The sequence below is a fragment of the Cydia strobilella genome, chromosome 5 (genome assembly GCF_947568885.1).
Source record: "Cydia strobilella chromosome 5, ilCydStro3.1, whole genome shotgun sequence".
NCBI lineage: Eukaryota > Metazoa > Arthropoda > Insecta > Lepidoptera > Tortricidae > Cydia > Cydia strobilella.
This window is the reverse complement of record NC_086045.1, coordinates 8,308,835-8,332,463: the sequence shown is the minus strand read 5'-3', so window position 1 is coordinate 8,332,463 and position 23,629 is coordinate 8,308,835. Positions and strand designations below refer to the sequence as shown.

Below are 23,629 nucleotides of genomic sequence, written 5' to 3'. Positions count from 1 at the left end.
CCGGCTGCGCACGGCTGCAATGCTGATGTATTATACATATAAACCTTCCTCTTGAATCACTCCATCTATATAAGCACACATAGAGACAGACAGACAGCAGGAAGCGACTTTGTTTTATACTATGTAGTTATACTAGGACGTGAGGGACTGCAACACTTATAGTTATCTTATCTGTGATACTCATGAAATCAAAAAATTGCTTATAACTTAAAATCATCTAAACATGCCTCCACCGATGAACCGCAGCCAGAACCAGAAGTACCAGGCGCCCGGTAGTGAATTCTGTCAATCGTATTGGTATCATCGACAAATACCTCTGATATATTCCTTTGCTACACCAATCTCGACGTAAATTGAAGCAAATTGAAGTGAGCCTTTTACCGATAACTCTGTTATGATTTGAATCGTAATTGTAGGCATAGACTTGAAAATTTTAAAATTTCCAAGGGTAAAAACTATTATAGATTTAATTTACTATAGATTTTTCGATTTAGATATTTATTCTCATAACATGAAATGACATTATAAATTATGCAAGACTAGGTAATCTACATGAATTTATGTTATGATCGTCATTCATATTTACATTATATCGCAGATATAATGCAATATCACCTTATTAAGTTATTAAATAGGCAACATGATCAGCAGCCTGCGGTTGACAGTGCCAGTGACCCTGTGTGCGATGCTTACGTTAATGATGACATGAGGTATTTCTATGCCTTTAATAAGTTTATACAGGGTGGCTAAACAATTAAATGCATGCCCGTTGCCAGGTAGGTTTTGGGATTATATTGAGCAACTTTTACTATGGGACAAACTACGAAATCGCGAATAAAAATGTTACCGTCCCATAGAAAATGGACCAGCCAAAATGTATGAAATAGGCAAATTTCAAGTTTTTTGATATCTTGTATAGTTTTTGAGATATCCGCTCTTGAAGGTTTATTTAGGGTTCTCATTTTTATCTTGATTATCTACATCAGTGAGGCTGCTAGGCCGGGTTTGGTTACGTTTCGTATAAATCAGGGCTGCTGAATTCATTTATGGTATCATTGACACCTTTCCGAAGTAAAAATATATGTATAAACTTTAAACAAATAAGTTTTTTTTTACTCCTCTTCACGCTTAAACCGCTGAACCGATTTAGTCAACTATTTGGTAAATAGATGTATTAAGTCCCGAGACAGGATATAATATAGTTTTTATCTCAAAAATCATACTTTAAAGGTGTGAAATTTTGGTATGAGGGGAATTCTTGCTGCTTTACTAAAACATACGAGATCCAAAATCAAAACTGTTGTTGATACAATAAATTATCAGTATAATTATTAGCAGTACATCTTTCCCCTGACGGGACAATGGTGTTCCGGACCTTTGGGAGGCGGCACGGAGCCGAAGCCAACACGAGGCCCTTTTGACACTTAACTGTTAGGGGTACATCCAGCGGATGCTGCCCTTGCCCGTGTCATGGGACGCACGCAGAGGCAGCACCCGCCAGCAACATATGAATTCCAATGATAAGTATCCAATACAGACCAATTCTATAAAAATCGGAACATGTCTGTTTCAACCGCAAATCTACGCGAATGCAGTGGAGCTCAGTGTTCGCTGATTGAACGAGGTTAGACGAAATCGGCTTATCGTCCAGCAATGGCGAATGGGGAATAATTTAATTTCATGTAGGTATCGGGTAGGGTAGGGTTTCATCGGTAGCCGCTTCGCGGATAGCAAATAGCCGACGTGAATATATCAATACCTGTAATGAACAAAATAGAAAAACAACATGACTGGCATAAATTCACTTTGAAAGATTTGTGACATGATTTTATTTGCGTCGGCCCAAACCGTGCGCGTAGGTATAATCTCGGTTTAACTGTCGAAGAAATCCAAAACGAAGAATACATTATTTTTCACTACATTGTTTTTACTCATACATAGGTATTCATTTCTTTCAAAAGTATCCATCCGGAAAAAAGTATGAAACTTGGCATGCATGTAGCTTATGTAGGTAAGAAAAAAAATAGAAGGGGAAGCAACACAAAAAGATGATGAAAGAATGATATTGCGAGGCTAGACTATTTTTGTATTGGATTTGTAACTAAATGATATGCTAGTGTGTGAAATTTGGTTGAAATCCATAGTATTGTTTTTTACGGTAAAAACGCCAGAACTATTGCTAAAAGTATCAGGAACATCTATAGGGCATGTTAATAGAAGTCTAATAAAAACTTTATTTGATGTGCTAACTTCACAGTCATAAAAAAGAGTGGATATAGAGTAGTACATTATTGATATTGCACTATCGTTATTTCATTAGGTTATTGTAATACTAGCGAAAGATTTGACTTCAGTTTCTAACAAGTCCGCTTTGTATGGATTTTTAGGATCCCAAAAATGTATAAAGGGATGGAACATTATAAATACTTCAGCTTAGAAATGTATTTATCTCCTTGACATAGTAATAAAAACCTTGTGGAAAACATGGATGTGATTTTTTTTAAATGAAAACCTTTTATCCTAGTAGGGTCTTATATTTTTATTTGACTCCGGAGAACAATTTAGACCCATATAGCCATAGAATACTAATTATGACTTAATATTAATTAGTATTATATTTTCATGGTTCTGCTCACTTAAAATGCGAAATATTTTTCAAAGTGGTGTCATTTTACTCTAAGTAATTCTTAATGCGAAATATTTTTCAGTGGTGTCATTTTACTCTATGTAATTCATAATGCACTTTACTAAATTAATGTCTTCGAGTCACCTACCTGGTTTTAACTTCCTGTCTTTCAAGATTAAATAGGTAATGACGAATGAAGATAAAGTCACGGTATCCGGTATCGCGGCTCTTGCCCATCACAAATCTAATCAGTAAGACTTATCACTTAATTATGCGATGTGATTCCCCTATACGATAACTGGGTAAATTGATAAAGCAAACAATTAGTTGCATTCGACAAACAATGAAAGCGGGACTAATTGGTTAATTACGATTAGAAAAACTAGTGTTTATTTTGGTAAACAATATGATTAGAGTAAATTTAGTGATAACAGGGTTAGTTTTAGTTTCATGTGAGTATTACCCATTTATAATGGTCATCTGTCGGATGCAAAATATTTCAAAATAGTGTTACACGATATACGTATTATGGATATGACTACAATCGGTTTAAAAAGAGAGAACATTTTTTTAATTGCAAAAAAGTTAAAAAGTATTATATTCAGTAGACAAATACATGAAATTAAAATTGAAATAACTGTTTGACATTATGTCTAGTTTATGTACAATGGATTTTACTTGACATTAGTTCTGAACTGTTATTATTACTGTTCTTAGTTTTAGGTTTTAGTGTGACGAGATACCTTTTTTGTTTGAAATGTTTTCCATTATTTATTTAGCTTCAATTTGACGTTAATTTTCAAATACCTTTTTATTTAACGGGAACACCCAAATATTCCGAAATATGTTTTTCCGATTTTTATAACCACGATTTTCATAATCCCGATTTTTTATCAGTCCGAAATATCAAAATTACGATTTTTAAAAACACGATGGAAGAAAATCACGAATGTGTTATTTCCTAAAACCTAAAATCCGATTGTCATTTGACCGAAAGCTTAAAGTTCCGAGTTTATACTTTTCCGAAAAAAAATGTTTCCGAATTCTTAAATTCCGAAAAATCATTGTCCGATCGAAAAATAAAATAATTCGGTATTCAGAAATTCGGTCTTTTGTAAGGTCGGAAAAATGAAATTCGTGATATTCAACTGACTGGCTCACGTTTTAGTAATCATTACGGATGCCTGTCGCGCCGCATCATGTTAAATTCGGCATAAAATATTTTTGGCATAAAAATTCGGCATAAATACTGCGACCTCCAAGATAACGAACTGTTGCCAGAAAAGTGTATTATGTTAGGTTAGAACTGCGACCTCCAAGAAAACGAACTGTTGCCAGAAAAGTGGGTTAGGTTAGAACTGCGACCCTCAAGAAAACGAACTGTCGTAATTGTAAAATTCGGTGTTTGTCACCATCGGAATCGTTATAATCGGAAATATGCGGTTCGGAATTTACAAAATTTGGCTTTTCGGAAATATAAATCTTCGTGATTTTCGTCATTCGTAATTACGACAGTCGGAATTTTTATGGCTCGAGCATTTAATAATCGGAATAATAAATTTCGACATTCTAAAATTCGTCATAACATTTTTCGGAATTATGTAGGGTACCCCTTTTTAACATATAAATTGTTAGTTATCGTAATTTGTATTGTTTTTGATTATCATTGTTGACATTTTATAATCATATGTTTGCATACCAAATTATTGATGATCATAATATAAATTCATATACATTAGTATAAGAGTAATTTATATTGTAATTTATCATTATGAAATAAATAAAATAAACTAAACGATCGAAAACAAATTTAAGTTAATAATCATATTTTTTCTATATTACATATTTTCAGTCCGTTCTGTTTAAAGTTCACTATCGTATCCACTTATTGAGGGAAAATGACAATATACATACAATGTATATTCATAATGTGATATTTCAACATTATTTGGAACTTTATCAAATTATCACCATGCATTATATATTTTCAATAAAAAAATACGTAAATAGGCATTACTCGAAATTTATAAAAAGTCTTATCCATCTTCTGCTTTCGTCACACATTGCATTGCATCCATCGGCCGTCCTTATAAAGGGGCCCACTGACTATCAGTCAGCCGGACGATATCGGCCGGTCAGTTGTTTGGAACTGTCAAATTTTTGTTCTAACCGACGGGCCCCTTTAATCATCTCATGTGTGTGTGTGACTGTGTGTAATCGAACGTCATTTAAGGATAAATATTATGTAGGTATTTCAGCAACTATTTCACGATTTTCGTACTTCTTTCTTCTTCTTCTTTCGTAAAATCGTGCGTTTCATTAGGAAAACAGTAAACTCAAAATTTCAATATTTTCCTGAGATAGTGAAATTTTACACAGCCCTTAGAAGACCCACTGCCGCTTTGCTGCCCTTTTTACTCCGATGGCCGTAACAGCCCACGCGCTAATCGCGTCAGCGGGACAGCTCATCATAACCTTATTAGCCTTGAACATTTGTGTCGTTTTCAAGCAAAAGATACCACATCGTCGCTTGCCATAAGGACGCTCTGACAGGCTTTCGTATAAAAATACAAGCAATTTTCGTCCTTATGGTAAGCGACTATTTGTTACTTTTTGATTGAAAACGTCACATTTAATTATCTACTTATGGTTTTTAATTAAGTAATACTTACTTCATGTCCAATTGGCGGCGAGGCGATTAAAATCTCAATTTTTTTGGATTTTTCTCTTTTATAGCAATTAAGAACGTCTTTAGCCTTTAAAAAAGAAATTTAAGCTAAGTAATTGAACAATTTATAATCTACTTATGATTTTTCGTTATACTTCCTGTCCAAAGTGGCAAGGCGATTAAAATCTCAATTATTACATTATTACGGTTTTTCCTCTTTAATAGCAATTCAGAACGAAGACATACTATGTACTAGTATGTGCTGTATTACCAAGGTGTGTGATGGTGTGATGGGCAGTCAGCGCGACATAAATATCTTTTTTTGACTTAAGTCATGTAGGTACCTACTTAATCCACCCTCCTATGTCATATGTTAAGTGTGGAAGTCAGTTAAGTCGTTATTCCATTTGTCAACTAAGTAATTGTATTATCTAAGCTTGTTTATGCTAAACCAACTACGAAACACAGATGCAGTACTGGTAGTAGCACCATCGAACGCAGTGAATCGTTGCTTCCAATTCACGTGGTTGGGTCCGCAGTACAATAAGGACAGCGTGTTCCTCAACGCCACCTGTCAGGACGCGACCCGGCTGGCGAAAGGCGTGCCGTGCCAGCAGCCTTTGGTGGCATCTTGTAAGTTTATTTGTATAGTGGCTCACAATCGGGTAATCATTGGCATAGTCTAACCAGTAAGTCGTTGCTTCCGGTTCACGTTTCGTGGCCAGGCCGCAGTACAACAACAACAACATGTTCCTCAACGCGACCTTTCAGAGCACAACACAGCACTTGTGCCACAACCCTTCCGCTAATAATTTGTAATACCTGTATCATTGTAAGCACATGCCAACCATAGGTAAGGTGCTCGAGTACTTTGTCACTGTCCCAAAAGAGATATGTCATTTATGATGGCGTTTTCTAAAATAAATATTGAAAACCTCTGATTCTTACAAATCTGGACATTCTTGGGCTCATTCTACTCAGAATCCACAGCATTCTCCATCCTGCCATTAAAAAAAGATGTCCGTTCCATTACGTCACGTTTTATTGTGAGAATTTTTCACTTGTATATGCGTGACGTAGTGGAAACTACAATTTTCATACACTTTTTTGGAACATTTTTAGCATCAGAATTGAATATGCTAGTGATTCTGAGTTGAAATAACCCAAAAATACCCAGGATCTGGTCTTTCAAAATCAGGTCTTCAATTATTATTATTTTTTGCATTATCGTGCAATATCGTTCTATTGCAATATCGTCTTGCTATTTTTTGTTCCATATGACTATTGAGCAATAGTCATATTGAGCCATCCAAAACATTACTAGGTAAGTTGGCTCGATAGAAAAAATCACGGAAGCATATGGTCATTAGTGTGACAAGACGCTGGAAAACGTTCTATTAAGTCAAATAATAATTTGCTAAAAGTTTTCATCTGAAGGGCTGACTTTCATTTACTAATTTCAGTTGTATACCTATTGCTACATTTGTTACCCTGCATACAACAGCAATATAACTTCAATATAATATAAATTGATAGGCAGATATAGCCGAGCGACGTCAAGAGCAAGATTTGAAATTGAAGTACATAATTTTTCAGAGTAATTGAGGTAAAATATTATAGTACATTTCGATGCTAGTGCGGAAAGTATATCATTACTTCACGAGCACCGAGATATCTCACCACGAGCGGTAGGCGAGTGGCAAGACTCGGAACTAGTCAAGAATGACATTTCCGCACGTGTATCGAACGACGTTTTTTAATACAGTAGCGAAAAAATAATAAAAACAACAAGTAAGGTATAAAAACTTTGGAAACTTAAAACATGCTTGCAGTAAGAATAAACGCCTCTTCTTTGACAGGCGTTTCGGCAGCTATTCCTACCTCTACCTTCCATAGCTATTCCGTTCCATTCAGACAACTTATTAAGAACGGTTTTTATATTCAATATTAAAAAATAAACATGTTATAATGATGAAGAATTAATTAATAAAATATGAAATACTATGTATATTTTTCGTATTCTGACATTAACAGTAGGTTTTTATGTTGATGACGACGTTTAAAGGCAACTAATATTATAGTACATTTCGATGCTAGTGCGGAAAGTATGTCATTACTTCACGAGTTCCGAGATATCTTGCCACGAGTGAAGAATGACATTTCCGCACGTGTATCGAACGACGTTTTTTAATACAATTGCGAAAAAATAAGAAAAACAACAAGTAAGGAATTCGAAACTTTTATATTATTAATTCTGTGACATCATTGACATTGACATTATGAAGAGGTGTTTTTTAGCTGGGTGTTATTATTATTGAACCCACTTCAATGAAAGTTTTTTTTTAAATGCATGTTCTATCAGACAGAAACAATTGTAAATATAAAACATATTATTACCCAAATATCGTTAATTACGATTATTTGTGTATCGTACATTTATAAAAACAATATCGAATGTTGCCTTTGGTAACTTAAAGCAGAAACAAAAAATGCCTCTTTTCAGGCGTTCCGTTCCATTCAGACAACTTATTAAGAACGGTTCAATATTCAATATAAAAAAGAAATAGATAGACGTGTTATAATGATGAAGAGGTAAGTAATAAAATATGAAATATGTATATTTTTCGTATTCTTACATTAACAGTAGGTTTTTATGTTGATTACTACGTTTAAAGGAAACTAATATTAACACTCATCAATAAGTAGTAACTAGTGCTTTTTACTTTTCCAATTTTTTTAAATTTTTACTTGTTCCAATTCATGACTACTTATTGATGAGTGTTAATATTAAAACGTCGTAATCAACATAAAAACCTACTGTTAATGTAAGAATACAAAAAATATGCATATTTCATATTTTATTACTTACCTCTTCATCATTGATCATGACATACTTTCCGCACTAGCATCGAAATGTACTATTTTATTCCACGCCATATTCCTATCATATCTCCCGTCTCAGTTTCGCACGGCACGCCACCGTATCTTTTATTCCCTTCTAAATAGGTACTGTATTTTTTTCCTGGCTTTACATACGAGGCTGCTTCCATGGCTCTTAAATTCACGTTGCATTCACAGTCGACGGCACATGGCCCGACGTGGAGTACATTTGGACGTACCACTCACAGGAAGCCTCGTGCATTTTGGGTACTAACGATGTCTGCGCGCAATATACATACTACTTCAATAACATACGTATGTACACTCCAGTTTATCTTTTTTATTTTTCGGTTTACTTTCCTATTTACTGTCGTTGTGCTTTTTAGTACTTTGTGTTTAGTAATGACTAAGATACCTTAGTTACTGTAAAATCGTACCGTGGATGGTTTGCCCCATTTAGAAATACTAATCCCATCAAAAACATTACATGTAAAAAGATGCTAGTCTCGCAACGCAATACTTCTACTACAAAAAAGTTTAGAGATGTAATGTGATACCAAGTCGGTTATTTTAGTCAGTGCCAGGGGGTGTTAAAACCGCATCAATATTAGATACCTTTAATTTTTAATACACATAATGACTTGGCCATCGCACGGCTGCATAATGACATAAGGATCATCCTCAACTATTAAAATAATTCTAATTGAACATAACGCTAGCGTTAATCACGTGCAGCTTGAGCATTACACATATTCAGGAGTACGGTACGAGTAAAGCATTATGCGCGATTGCCAAGTCATTATGTGTACTTATTAAAAATTAAAGGTAGGTATCTAATATTGATGCGGTTTTAACATTACATCTCTAAACTTTTTTGTAGTAGAAGTATTGCGTTGCGAGACTGGCATCTTTTTACATGTAATGTTTTTGATGGGATCTCATCTCTTTTTGTAGGTAGTCCTTCTTTTCGGTTACTAGGTACTTCTTGTACGTCAGCTACCACTTTTCTCAAAGCTTATACTCCTACCCGTCCCACACTATACTTGTACTCATACTTGTACAATACTCATGGCCATACCAAGCTATACTTGTATTCATATAATACTCATACCCAAATTCCCATCCCGCACCATACCCGCACATGAGTGCCATATGTATGGTATGAACGTATACCATATATATTCATATCCTTACCATACTCATAGCCATACCATACTCATAGCCATACCATACTCATACTGTACACATCTTTATACCTAAGTACTCACATCGTACATCTTAGACCTTTACTTTACCTACTATTTGTTGGAACTGCAAAAGTAACTTTGTAATATTATATATTCATATGGGACTACAAACTTACTTATGCAGTTCAGAAATCTTTAAAACGTGACTGATATTGCAATATTTTTAGGTTTTTTATGGCTTGTTAAGCTAAAAACTACTTATGTTTAAAATTTGAAGCTTGTTGGTTTGCTAGAAGTACTTTAGAATTAAGATGATCGGTGAGTGAGTCAGTGACAAAAGTATGGAACTTTGAAGTGCAATAATTCTTAAACTACAAGTTTAAATTGAATGTTCTTGGGAATATATGTAAGCCATATCATGCCCTATATGTCACTGAAAATTCAGGGCTCTAGCTTTAGCCAGCACAAAATTACAGGATGTCGAAAATGGCCTGAATGGCTTCGAGAAAAGGATGGTACGGCCGTGCCTCTTTGTTTTGCTCGACTTGGCGGGGGCACTGCCGTGCCCCCAGATACCTACACAAAGAATATATAGGGCGATTATAAAGCACAGTCCCATTTCAGTTTTACGGTACCTATGTTTAAGCTCGTTACACTTACATTCTGAAACATTACCTATTATTGACATTCTTTGCCTTGCCTTCGTCCTTTTTTTCAGTAAACTAGTAGACCATAAGGTTGGACCATGTAATGTGGTCAGAGGCGTATTTAAATATTTGGCGCCCCGGGCCATTGGGTATCTGCCGCCCCCCATGACCCATGAAGTAAACACAAAAGCATTTTTTTTTTTTTCTCAGTGCCTTTCTGCAGAGCTTGAAATCGAACATATAGCCCATTGTGAGCGAGGCCGACGGCCGAGCTCTGCATAGGCCGGAGGCCCGGAGCGTCCGACTGCGGTGTGCTGCCCTGTGAGGCTGAAGGCCGAATTGCAAAAGAGCAGAGCTAAAGAGGAAAGAGGACGGCCGCTTCTCCATACAAACGTAGTCCTTATTTTCCTCTCTGGATATTGACATAATGGAAAATATTTTTGCGTAATTTATGCCCCTACCCCTACCCTGTTTGACGTTTTTCGATTTTTTTGATTTCATACAAATTTGTAAATGCTCCTAACTCTCACTCTTAGTAATTCAAAATTAGAAAAAAAAGTAGGGGCATAGCTGCCGGGCTAGCACATGATTGGCGCGAGAGTATACAACCAATTGTGTTTAAATATTTTCAATTATGTTAATATCCAGAGAGGAAAATGAGGACTACGTTGTATGAAAAGGCGATTTCGCGGACCTTATGGAGGACCTCCTCCACTTTCGTCTTAAAGCACTGGTCATGTCTAAAGCGAGGCTGAAGGGTACAAACATGATTAAAGTTTTTCTGCGGGCCCAGGGGACTTAGTGGAGCTGAACTGGGACAAAAACCTATGCCCAAGACGAGCTATGCATAGTGCTAACGTCACGGATCGTCCAATTGCGGCGCTCTTCCGTGCAAAGCCAAAGGTCGAGGTGGGATAAATCAATGTTTGGAATGGAACAATGACCAAGTTATAGTGACACCAAAGGCTGAGCTCCGTATAAAGCGCTTCCATGCAAGGCCGAAGACCGAGCTGGAGGAGGGGAGAGCTTGGAATTGGCTTGGAGCTTGGAACCAATGTGATCTCGGCTCTCTTGCTACTCGACCTTTGGCGTTTGCTTATAAGCGAAAGCGCGACTTGCTGGAAATGCTGGAATACTTCGGGTCTTCTGGAAGGCGCGACTTTTAAGCGTTTCAGGGCTCGCAACCTGACCTTTTAGTCCGCTATATTTTTTATGACCAAAGCGTCAGCGAATTAAGGCCTCCAGCATAAATTTTAGGTCTGCGGTTTTAAGTGTTTTAACTCGGGAATTTTGCTTTCTTAACCGATTCTCGTGAAATTTTGTGATCAGATTTTACGATGAAATAGATTTTTTTGTCGATCCACTTTTAGGAAATTTTTTAAAATGCGGAATTGCGACCGGGAGACGTGCGTTTAGACCTCCCGTAGGCGCGCGGAATGCTGACAACGCTGTCCTCATAACTGGCAATAGACAACTTACTTTAAATTAAATTATGTCTAATACCAGTAACACCACAAAAAAAATTGGGACGCCACTGAGGCACCCGAAACCGAAAGCCAGCGGCGGCCTGCGCCGCCCCCCGCGGCCTGCCGCCCCGGGCCATGGCCCCCTTGGCCCTAGGGTAAATACGCCCCTGAATGTGGTATACCTAATAATGATTTACGTGCTGCAGCCGATGCAGCTAATATTGATAACATGCGTCAAAATTGATCTTGATACAGCGCAGTGGAGTCCGGCGTCTAGAATGGCTGTTGTATAAAATATTTATTAACTATGGACAGTCTCTAAGTCCTAGTGCCTGCTGTCAATAAACACGCAATACAAATCTTAAGAGCTCCACCCACAGACCTTGCAACAAATTGCTTGCGATTTTCAATAATCACTGCTTATACAATCGAATCTTAGACTAGGTTTATTACATCCATATAATACTAATATTATTAGCGGGCAAAAGCTAGTATTAATATAAAAGAAAAAATACAAAAACACAATATATATATATAGGTATATATATATGTAAACACATTATAAAAAACCTAACCTATAGTTTGTATCTTTAGGTATTTAAAAGAATGTAAACAAACCACAATAAGGTATTTTATTGGGCAAGAAAATTCTTCAAGTAATTTAAACTCGATGTGCCAAAACTTACAGAAGTTTTACTACGATATAAGTATTACTTACTCAACGTAACAATGAAGCTGCTGTAATCGTGCTATTTTGTTAATAGGAATATATCGGGATTTCGGGATAGTTTGATTAATCAACAGTACCTAATTTAGTTTTGTAATATTTGCTATTTCTTCGAATCGCCCTAGTAAAGACCTAAAACGAGATCGAATATTTAGCCATTTGAGGGTAGATGAAAACATTACACGATTAAATGAAATAGGTTAAAGCCAGAACAATGAAGGAACGGATCCAAGCAGTTTTTGCATTTGGTTGGTTAACTGATAAATGTTTCAAGTACCCGAAAATGTACAAACACATTGACATTTATTTAACTACCTAAAGATACAGACATAGGGTGCCGCCGGTGATCAGGGAGGGCCGCAGAGAGAGGAACGAACGTGCGTACTATACACGCCGTGTCGAAGATTACCCCCTTCTGCACCTAACCCTTGATCCAGCCACCCATCAAGTGTCTCTAGGAGTCTAGGTACGTGTTGGTCGACGTCGACACTTCGCTATGAGACCGTTCGCTGAGATGAGTAACGGAACAATGACCGTCGAGTTAACATCCCACATGGGTTATCTATATAGTGAGGTGAGCCAAGTCTAGGTATATGCTGGACTTAGTGTCCTTCTCGACTTTCACAAGATTCTCATCATGGGAGATGTAAAAGTAACGTCGACGATTCGCCGCTTCGATCGCTGGTTTCACAGTGCTTTGTAATACTGTTATGCTGTGAAATTTAATGAATGAAAAAATTAATTAATATACATTTACAGCGGAAAACTCTACATACATGTGCACCAGAGCGATTGATCAGCTCGGAAACGCCATCACCAGCGGCTGCTTCCAGTCGACGAATGGGAGCTCGTCCACTAGGGTGTGCTTCTGTCGCTCCATACCGGGAGGAGTCCCATGCAATAGTTCCAACGTCTCCACAGTGGTGTCGGTATTCACAATCGGTTTAGTCTTGGCGTTAGTGGTTGATAGGAGAGTGCTTAGCCAATGATTTAGGATGATAGGGTCTTGCAATAAATTACAATGGTGACAATCTGTATTGTTTTATTCATCTCGATCTTGTATGCTACGCCAAGAGTACCTTTATTTGTAACAAGTAAATTTAAAGCCGCCTCCACACTCATGCACGAATCAAGTATGGAATCACGAGTGTGGAAGGCGCTCAAAAATAAATAAACCCGACTATATCATTTGTCAAACCAAAAAGACCAAGGCTTAAAGTTGAAAATCCAACAACGCTTGATAAAAAGCGCTACCGCCATCGTCTGAATATACCTATACGTATCGTCTGGTTGGTCAAACCAATTTGTCAGTCAGTAACAACCAGGAAAATTATACTCATCCCTTTCTTTTGGGTGCTAGTACTAGTGTAAGACAAAGATAGTATGATTCTTTCTGTCTATGTTTGAAATGAGACAGTCCTTCGACAAACTATACACATGTTTCCATTTGTGTTATTCAAACGCTTTTTTGACGCGCGTTGAAAAAGCGCACATGAGATCGAGACCTTACGATCGTAGCCGACGTCGGTACCGACAGTGAGTATTTTAACCATAACGCTTTATTAACGTTGTTGGATTTTCAACTTTAAGCCTTGGTCTTTAAATCAAATTTAGCGTGCGGGCAGATTCAAGCGCTTTTTCAACGCGCGTTAAATAGAGGCCGAATACTCACTCTTTGGACGGCGAATGATCGACCGCACGTCGGTGCCAACGTCGGCCCCGATATCGGGCCAAAAGACCGTTTTCCGTTTTACGAAATATTAGCACATCGTTTACAATATTTCTTGATGTAAAAAAATAGTTCAACTGCAAATATATCAAACATTAAACATTTTTGGCAATTCGAGACAAATATTTTTTACATGTGAACATTGTTAACGATGTTCTTATATTTGTGAAACGGAAAACAATCTTTGCTCGGGCACGACGTCGGTACTTACCAGAGGGCCTACCGCGAACCACGTTCCACGTGTTTCCTCTCAATCAATTAATCTTTAATGTCAAAACTTATGAATTTGGTAAGTGTGACAGGGAGGCAACGCGTATAACGTGGTATCAAGCATGTATCAAGCTCCCTCCCCGCGAACGCGAGTCTGGAGCAAGTCATTACCCCCCACCTATGGACGGTATAGAAAGTACGACAACCTCTTATGGCAGAACTATTGCAAAAGTGACCAGCTTTCAGCTGTAAATAGGTGGCGCTAGGTAGGCTCTGGGACATGAGTATGACATGTACCATAGAAGGCAACAAATAACCCGACCAAATTACGTAGGTTGTTTTTGGTATTATTTCGGTGTATGGTGGCGCCGCCTAATTACTGTTTTTTATGGACACTTTTCATACAGAGAGATATTGCTCCTTTATATAGTCTCCATGCCCCCACCCCTCATGACCGATCCAATCTGGTTGGCCGGTCGAAATCATTAGCAGATGGCGCCTGCATAGCTTGCCCTGTCAATCCCTAGAATTGTGTCAAATTTTTGTTTTTTTAATGCCCTGGCCCTTTAAGCCAAATTTGATAGAAAAAGGGGCAAGCTATGATGGCGCCATCTCTGCAAACCTTTGACAGTTGCCAACCCCATTATACTAGATTCATGGTTTATGAATGGTTTTTGAACACACTTTCGTGACGTTTGCAATTGACGTGTCCCGAAACGTCAAACAGTTGTTGCGGAGGTTAGCGTTAGCCACCGCTAAAAGTAATTTGTATTTATTAGATTTTAATTTAAACCTCAAAAATGTATTCAGTGTTAACGAGAGGAAACGCTATATTAACGTATACACTTAGCGTGCTTGCATGCTTAACTTTCTTGTGTTTTCTATCTACATTAACTGTGGATTACAGAACGAATACCCAAATGAACACAGTAAAAGTAGTCGTGTAAGTTGAGTAAAATTAACCATTGCTGTAACCTGTGTATTTTTTTAAGAATTCATTCACATTTACTTTATTCCAGCAAGAACGTGCCGGATTATGGAGTTTCTAGAGAGAGAAATGATCTAGGCTTCCTAACTTTCGATCTGAAGACTGATCTATCCCATTTGTTCAACTGGAATGTGAAACAGCTATTCTTGTATCTCACAGCGGAGTACATTACTCCCAACAATGAGCTCAACCAAATTGTACTATGGGACAAAATTATTCTCAGAGGAGAAAATGCTGTTCTTGACTTCAAAAACATGAACACGAAGTACTACTTCTGGGATGATGGTAAAGGCTTGAAGTAAGTAAAAATATATAAATTATAACAATGGGAATTTACTAGTGATGTACCGACTATTGATTTGGCCGACTAGCCGACTAATCGGCGCTCGGATGGCCGATTAGTCGGCCGACTAGTCGGCTAGTCGGCCAAATCCATAAATAATTTTCTCTCTTCAAAGTTTGCATTCGGATTGTCACTGCAGCAGCTTTGTCTTAAGTTCGGATGCTTTTGTTTTGCTCCTTGCGTCACATTACATTTGATTTAATAAATGAAATGCACAGTATATGTAACATAATAATACGGCAACAAATATCCAAATAAAAAATATTTCGTTCAAATACAGACTTCATGCATGAAGCATTTTAAGCAAACCTAGGCTCTTCGAAACATGTCGCGAGAGTGACTAAAAATACGTGAGTGAAACCGCTAATTTAGATAAGTTAATATGTCTCACGATAGTTTAAATTCGATTTTGAGCAAAATTGACTTTCCTTAAGTTTCCCGCGTTTTGTGAGGTTAATCATCTTGTAGTAATTTAATTTTAAAAAAACATACATAATAAAACTTTTGCAATTGTAACCAACTACATAAAATTGTACGGACTGCGACGACATACATACTTTTTAGATACTTCGACAATACCTATGTTTGTCCTAGCTATGTATACATAAACATTGTTTTAGTGTAACATTGTTCATTTATTTATTAATATTTTTCATTCAAAATTTTACTTTATAAATTGCTGTTTTTGCTGTTTCAATTGTAAGTTAACAATCTTTTAATGAAAGCATTTTATCCTTTTGTGTATAGTACTATATCCTTTTCTTTGAAACAAATGAATCTTCCTATCTGCTCTCTACAGACAAATTTAATATAAATTTAATATAACAATATAAACAAAAATATTTGTATGCACCCTCAATAGGTATAAAGTATAATTTTATTAATTTGAGTAAACTGGGTATTAAACATTTGATCAATGTTTTCTATTTATTTTGTTTGTGCTATTTTTCTGTACCTAATAAGTGGCCGACTAATCGGCCATTTTAGCCGACTAGTCGCCGACTACAAATGTGGCCGGATAGTCGGCTTTCCCGACTAGTCAGCGACTAGTCGGTACATCCCTAGAATTTACCTACCTATAAAAAAAAAACTGGACAAGTGCTAGTCGGACTCGCCCACTGAGGGTTCCGTACTTTTTTGTATTTGTTTTTATAGCTTTTTAGTATATTAAACATATTAATAACGGGTCACTCACGTATTTTAAGTCAAAACCCGATTCCGATGACTCGGCGCGGGCGCCGGTGGCGGCAGGGGGGGAGAGAAACTACCCTCGTTTACGGCATTATTGTCAAATGATGGGTTGCACACAACACTCACTACGTCATTCGCTAATGGTTCGTCCACACTGTCCACCGATGTGTAGTACCCAAAACAGCTTTTTAGTACACGGTTCATGAGATACAGCCTGGTGACAGACAGACAGACGGACAGGAGTCTTAGTAATAGGGTCCCGTTCAATTCAAAATTCATCATGCAAAATAGGCGCAATATATAACGTCGAGTTGCGGAACCAAGCCATGCAAGCGAGTTACGCTTTGGGTAAGGAAACCTATGTATAGCTTTGTCTATTTGAATTCTAACAGAATAACAATTATGATTTGTTTGTTTGACAAGGCACCTTTATAGGATTCTATATGTAAAGTTTCAGAATTGGAACCCTGTTATTCATCTGCTGTCTGTCTTTCAACGGGCTCTATCTTAAAAACAATATAGGTAGACGGATGAAATTTTCATTTGTGTGTTTTTTATAGTTGATATAACATAAAATAATTCCTATTTGAAAATATTTTGGAAAATTGATAGATCACATTTTAGAATTTGGTTTCTGTGGTCTGAACAAATAGGTACTACCAAAGATAGATATAACTCCGTAATAGATGGATACAGTCTAAGGAAAAAACGTGCCTCGAAAATCAAGAAAATTTGATTCTCGTTCAGAGGGCGCTACTAGTTTTGGCCTACAGTCGTATAGATGGCGTTGACGGTTTCGTTTGTTATTTAACAATTTTAACGCATATCAGTTAAAGAACATGGGTCAAAATCATAAAAATAATTAATACAAATAAAAAAAATCATTTATCTATATTTAAATACATTCTATCGTATTTTTATAAATCTTCATTTTTAGTTTTAAAGTGTGTCGACAGATGGCAGTGAATTTACTGGGGTTACAAAATTTACTATGACAGTACCGCTCTAGTATAAGTTACTCTATGGTACTACCAATAAACCTGCAAGGTTAGAATCATGATGATCTCTAGAAACCAGTAATTGGTGTAAAATTAAATTAAACGTTCTTCAACCTATACCTATGCCAGAACATACTTTTTAAAATAAGAAAAAAAGTCAGGCATATGTAAGGATAATAGCTTCTTTCAAATAATAATCCACAATGTTGTATGTTTTCAGGGGCCATAACAATGTAACACTAACACTGTCGTGGAACATCATCCCAAATGCAGGGTTGCTGCCTAACGTCATGGCCCTCGGCTACCATTCCTTCCGGTTCCCGACTGAGTACACCCAGACCAGAGTGTGATCAACATTGCAACTTTGCTTTTAAAGTATCTCAGTTAAAAAGTACTAGGATAGTTATACACCTCGGCAAATATACCTTCTCAACAATATGTATATTCAAGGAGCTATTGATTGTAGATCAGGTGTAAAGAAAACATTGTGCCTTCAAGTCAGCTTAACTAGATGACACTACAGTACACCATAATATGTGTTTTGGTGTAACTGAATTGTCAAATGTCAACTGTCAACAACCAGAGTTACCACATATTATGTATGGGGTCGTCTAAACTGTCAAATTTGTCACACAAATGTGTCTTAGGGCCACTTGCACCATCCCACTTACCCAGGGTTAACCTGTTAAACCGTTAACCTAGTATCAAATTGTACTGGTAACCACGGTAACTCCAGGTTTAACCGGTTAACCCTGGGTTAGTGAATGGTGCAAGTGGCCCTTAGACTACAAACCTCTTCCATATTAATAACTGGTATTATGTAATTTATGTATGATACTTTCCCTTTTAATATATGCTCTCTGTAGCAGAAGAGACAGATTGCCGAGATGCATAGTTAGACAGTACTGTAAATGGGTGAATGTGGTGTGACATAAGATAATAAGAGAATACAAGTTTTCTGTAAATGTTGTTTTGTTTCATTACACTGAAATATTAAGTATTTTCCACCACACCAGCTGTAAAGGCTCTCTTGATTCTTCAAAAACTGATGAGAAAGTTGCATTTTATCCACATGTGTGACAACTTGGCAAGGTAATCAAATGCAAATTTTGAGTCGTTTCCTTATGTTGGCTGGTAGAATTGACTTTTATGATGATTTTGAATGACAATTCATTCATTCTGAATTGATTTTGTTTCATATTTTACAGTTAGTATTTTCCTTGCATTGGTGGTAAAAAAATTGTATCACTCGGTGGGAATAGTTATTTGTTTAACAAGGGGGCAAAGTTGTTGTTTAACCTCTCGTGCTAAAATTGATACCCAAGCAAGCGACAGAGTCCAAAATTGAACCCCGAGCATCGCGAGTGGTTCGAAAAATGGAATCTTGAGCGTTGCGAGGGTTTTAAGGCACAAGAGAAAGAAATTTTGCCACCTAGTAAACACAATTTTTCACCACACCAACAAGGAAAATACTAACTGTAAAATATCAAAGCAAATCGATTCAAAATTAATGTTATTTTATTAAATATTTATTCTTCTATTCTACCAGCAAACAGAAAACAACTGAAAATTTGCATTTGATTACTTTGCCTCACATGTAAATAGAATGCAACTTTTTATCAGTTTTTGAACAATCAAGAGAGCCTTTTACCAGCTGGTGTGTTGAAAAATTTGTTTAACCCTCGTGCCTTGAAACCCTCGCATCGCTCAAGTTTTTTGATAGCTCGGGTATCAATTAGTACGAGAGGTTAAACAACAACTTTGGCCTGTTGTAAAACAAATAACTATAGTAATATTTTTCCTTAGCGGTCATCCATTAATTAAGTATGTCGTACGTTTAGGGGGAGGGAGCGGGTCGACAAAATGTGACGAGGGGAAGGGAGGAGTCACAAACTTTGTGACGTCACTCAAACTTCATCTGTAAACGAAAATTGTTTAGATATTTATTTGCTGTACCCACCGATATCTCATATGTAATTTAAAATCGTTTTATTCATTCATACAATATTTATTATTCCTAATCGGTGTCATCGTGTTGTTATTTTGTAAAGTTGATTTATTTATCAAAAATATGTTATTAAATAAATTGCCAAATGTGTAACATCACACCAGGGGAGGAGACGGTTTCCAAATGTAACCTGGTGTAATAAGGAGTGGGGAGGGGCCAAAAATCGTAAAAATACAGATGACATGACTTAGTACATGGCTTGAATTCTAACAATTATACGGTGTTGATAAGCCGAGCTGTGAACCTGATCGTCAAGATATATGTAGAACTCGGAGGATAGCTCAATAAAAGTCGTTATATAATTATTATTTTTTTAATATTATCAGATACATTTATTATCATTTTTGCTCTATATGTGTTGTCCTACAGCAGAAAAATCTAGTACATTTATATTTTCTATCATTGCTTTCAGTAAAAATATCTACACATAGGTACAAGTTACCAATCTCATTTGTTACCACTTATAAAGAACCCCATGTCTATATATAGGTATTCATAAAATATTTACCCCATTACTTAAAAAGTGTCGTGTCAGCCCGGATTCCACTAGTCAATAAGCAAGTTAAAAGAAATCTTGGCTGTATATACCAGCGTCAAATACTTTGTAGCAACCAAAGTAGTCAAATAGTACACCATATACTTATTTAGTATGGAGTACCGAACTATTTGGCCACTGACTGTTACAGAGTATTTGACGCCGAGTGTACCACCGCACACAGTTATCTGACGATTCTGATGTCAGTTAACCAGTGCCCCAATTTAAGTTACCCGCGTCACCATTTAAGTTACCCGCGTCACCATACTAGCTGTATTGTATAGCAATGTGGATTTAATAGGTAAGTGCCAGTTGCACCATCCGCACTTGACAGACTGATCAACGTCACCGGGCGCGCCGCGGCGGTTTACTATGAAACTTCCCATACAATAAAATTTAGCGAACTCTTTAACGATGACAAACAGTTGGTGCAACCGACCCTAAATCTTATCTCTTATACAATACAATACGTTTATTTGTCGGAAAGCAGGTAGTGTTACAAACAGGTGTTACATGTATATGTTGTGCTCCACTTTACTTAATTTACTTTTATAAGTAATGGGATGAATTTATAACACAATTTTTGATTCATTAAAGGGCATGTGAATTTCAACAAGATAAAAGTCTTTATAGAGTACAATATTCTTAACTCGTCAAATTCAAATAATGACGTCTAACAAAATGTCCTCAAGACAACCGAATATGCATTTAAGGTTACAGTACAATTAACAATCTAAAATTTAAGTGTATTTGTTTATTTAATATTTAACTTCCCACGCATAAGCAAATGAGGTAATGTCATACATTTTAGGATGGAATCACATCTTTGTTCAAACTAACGAGCGATTTCTCATATATAAAATGCGGCTTGATGCTGATAGATGTGATTCCACCCTTATACTTGCGAATTACAAGTATTATTTAATATGAGTAACTAATGATTTAAATATACCTCTATTTTGATATTATAATAGGGGCATATTTACCTAGGGCCAAAAGGGGCCATGGCCTTGGGCAGCGGGCTGGGCCTTAAACGCGCTCCAGACTACGCGGCGCGAAGCCGCGAACGCGAGTGTGGAGTCGATTTCGCTGATTAGCGAACTAGACTCCACACTCACGTTCGCGGCTTCGCGCCGCAATTCGCGCACGAGTGTGGAGGGCCCTTTATAGTCGGCGCAAGGTAAGAAAGCAACAATTTAACAGTTATATTAAACACCGAACTGCGTTTCAAAACCGGCATTGGGGATGTGGGCATGAAGGCCGCCAAGCTAAAGTGGGACTGGGCAGGGCACGTCTGCCGAATGCACCCGGAGCGCTGGACCAAACTAGCCACAGACTGGGTCCCACAGGATGGATTTCGGGGCAGAGGAAGACCAAAACGGAGATAGCGGGACGAACTTGACACTTTTTGTAAAGAGTGGCATTCGATGGCGAGAAAAAGGGAAGGATTTGCCCAGCAGTCGGAACCCTCTTATAGGCTTAAAAAAATATGAAGTTAAAGCCCAAGCTAAGACCTATGGTTTAACTGATAGCCTTAGCATCATATATATAAGAGTCAATTCATAACTGTCAAATAGAGTCAAACCAAGAAAAGTGCAGAGATTTTGACAGCACACGCAAACTTCTATGAAATTATGACGTTAGTATAATAACACAGGCACTGCGTGTACTGTCAAAATCTCTGCACTTTTCTTGGTCTAACTCTATTGATTCTTACGTTGCGTTGAGCGGCGGCGGTTTGGGCGGTTAGTAGGCTGCAAGCCTTATTTATATGCCCAGGCGGCCATCAAATGATTTAAATTATGTCTAAACAAGTAAAATTTTAAATTCTATTGTAACATTAAATGAGTAACTAAATATACCTAGTCGGCTCATAAGTTCTGTCACTGGCCTTTAAAATTTAAATTTGGATCTCCTAAAACAAAAACCGTTCTGCATTTGAATTTCGAATCTTTACTAAATATTTGAGTAGTATAATTTTGCAATTTTCTGTTTTCTTCAACATGGAGTGGACGCTTAAAGATAGCCGTACCGCAATAATTGCACTATATCGTTGTGGTCACTCGCCGACTAAAATTTTTAAGCTACTTGAAAATTTAAAATTCTCTCTAAGATTTGTGTATCGTACCATAGAAAGATACAGTGAGGTCTCTAGTTTAAATGACAAGAAAAGAAGCGGTCGTCCGCGTACAGCTAGGACTCCAGCGGTTGTACAAGCAATTAGGGCACGCATTGCCAGAAATCCCGCTAGGAAACAAAAAGTTATGGCCCTCCAGATGGGTTTGAGCAAAAACACGGTGAAAAGAGTGCTTAATCAAGACCTGAGACTTCGTGCTTATAAACGAAAAACTGGCCATCTTCTCAATGGTCGGCTTAAAGCTTTAAGGCTTAAAAGATCTAAAGCTTTATTGAAGAAGTACGCTAAAAATAAGCACCGTTGTATACTGTTTTCGGACGAGAAAATTTTTGGCATAGAAGAAAACTGTAATAAACAAAATGATAGAGTGTACGCTCGCAATAGTAAAGAAGCGTCTAATAGCATTCCCCGTATTCAAAGAGGTCATCACCCTTCATCTGTGATGGTTTGGCTGGGAGTTTCTTATGCGGGCGTCACTAGTATGCATTTTTGTGAGGAAGGAGTAAAAACTAGTGCCAAAGTGTACCAAGACACGGTGTTGATTAATATTGTGAAACCACTATCCCATACGATGTTTCTAAACCAGCATTGGGTTTTCCAGCAGGACTCTGCTCCAGCCCATAAGGCAAAGTCTACACAAGCCTGGCTCGCCTCCAATAAAATCGACTTTATACGGCATGAAGATTGGCCCTCCTCTAGCCCAGATCTTAATCCTTTAGACTATAAAATATGGCAGTATTTAGAGGAAAAGGTGTGCTCAAAACCTCATGCAAATCTAGACTCGCTGAAAAAATCTCTTGCTACGGCAGTGGCCAATATCGACATGAAAGTGGTGCGTGAATCCATTGACGACTGGCCACGAAGACTTCAAGCCTGTGTAGATAATTATGGCGGTCATTTTGAATAAATGTTATACATTTAGATTCTCTAGTTTATAAGCTTTCAAACGCTGTACAAATTATACGGAATAAACTTAAACTTTTGATTTTATTTGATACTATGTATATGACAGAACTTATGAGCCGACTAGTTAAATAATAATACACATTTTTGAGTTATTTCAATCAGGTGATGTGGACAACGATTTTTTATAGATTCAAGAGTATATTGGTACACTCAGCATCAAATAGATAGTGGTGGCCAAAGTGACTAAAAATATTGGCACATTTTGTTTATTTTTATGGTAATGGTGTAACGATACATTTGGCCACATTATCTTTTTGATGCTGACTGTACATATCGATACCTTAGTTCACAGTCGTACTAATTACGCGGAAAATTTGGTTGTA

At 37.1% G+C, this 23,629-nt stretch overlaps 1 protein-coding gene across 1 annotated transcript; it reads left to right on the top strand.

The window, feature by feature from the left end:
• The first annotated feature begins 2,945 nt into the window (after positions 1-2,945).
• Positions 2,946-18,625, top strand: LOC134741403 (signal peptidase complex subunit 3). The gene is given in 8 exon segments (XM_063674173.1): positions 2,946-3,078; positions 5,763-5,927; positions 8,373-8,489; positions 12,961-13,063; positions 14,359-14,371; positions 14,920-15,083; positions 15,160-15,426; positions 17,881-18,625. Coding segments are annotated over 8 exon segments (1,005 nt in total). The 5' UTR covers positions 2,946-3,032; the 3' UTR covers positions 18,011-18,625.
• The last annotated feature ends 5,004 nt before the right edge of the window (positions 18,626-23,629 follow it).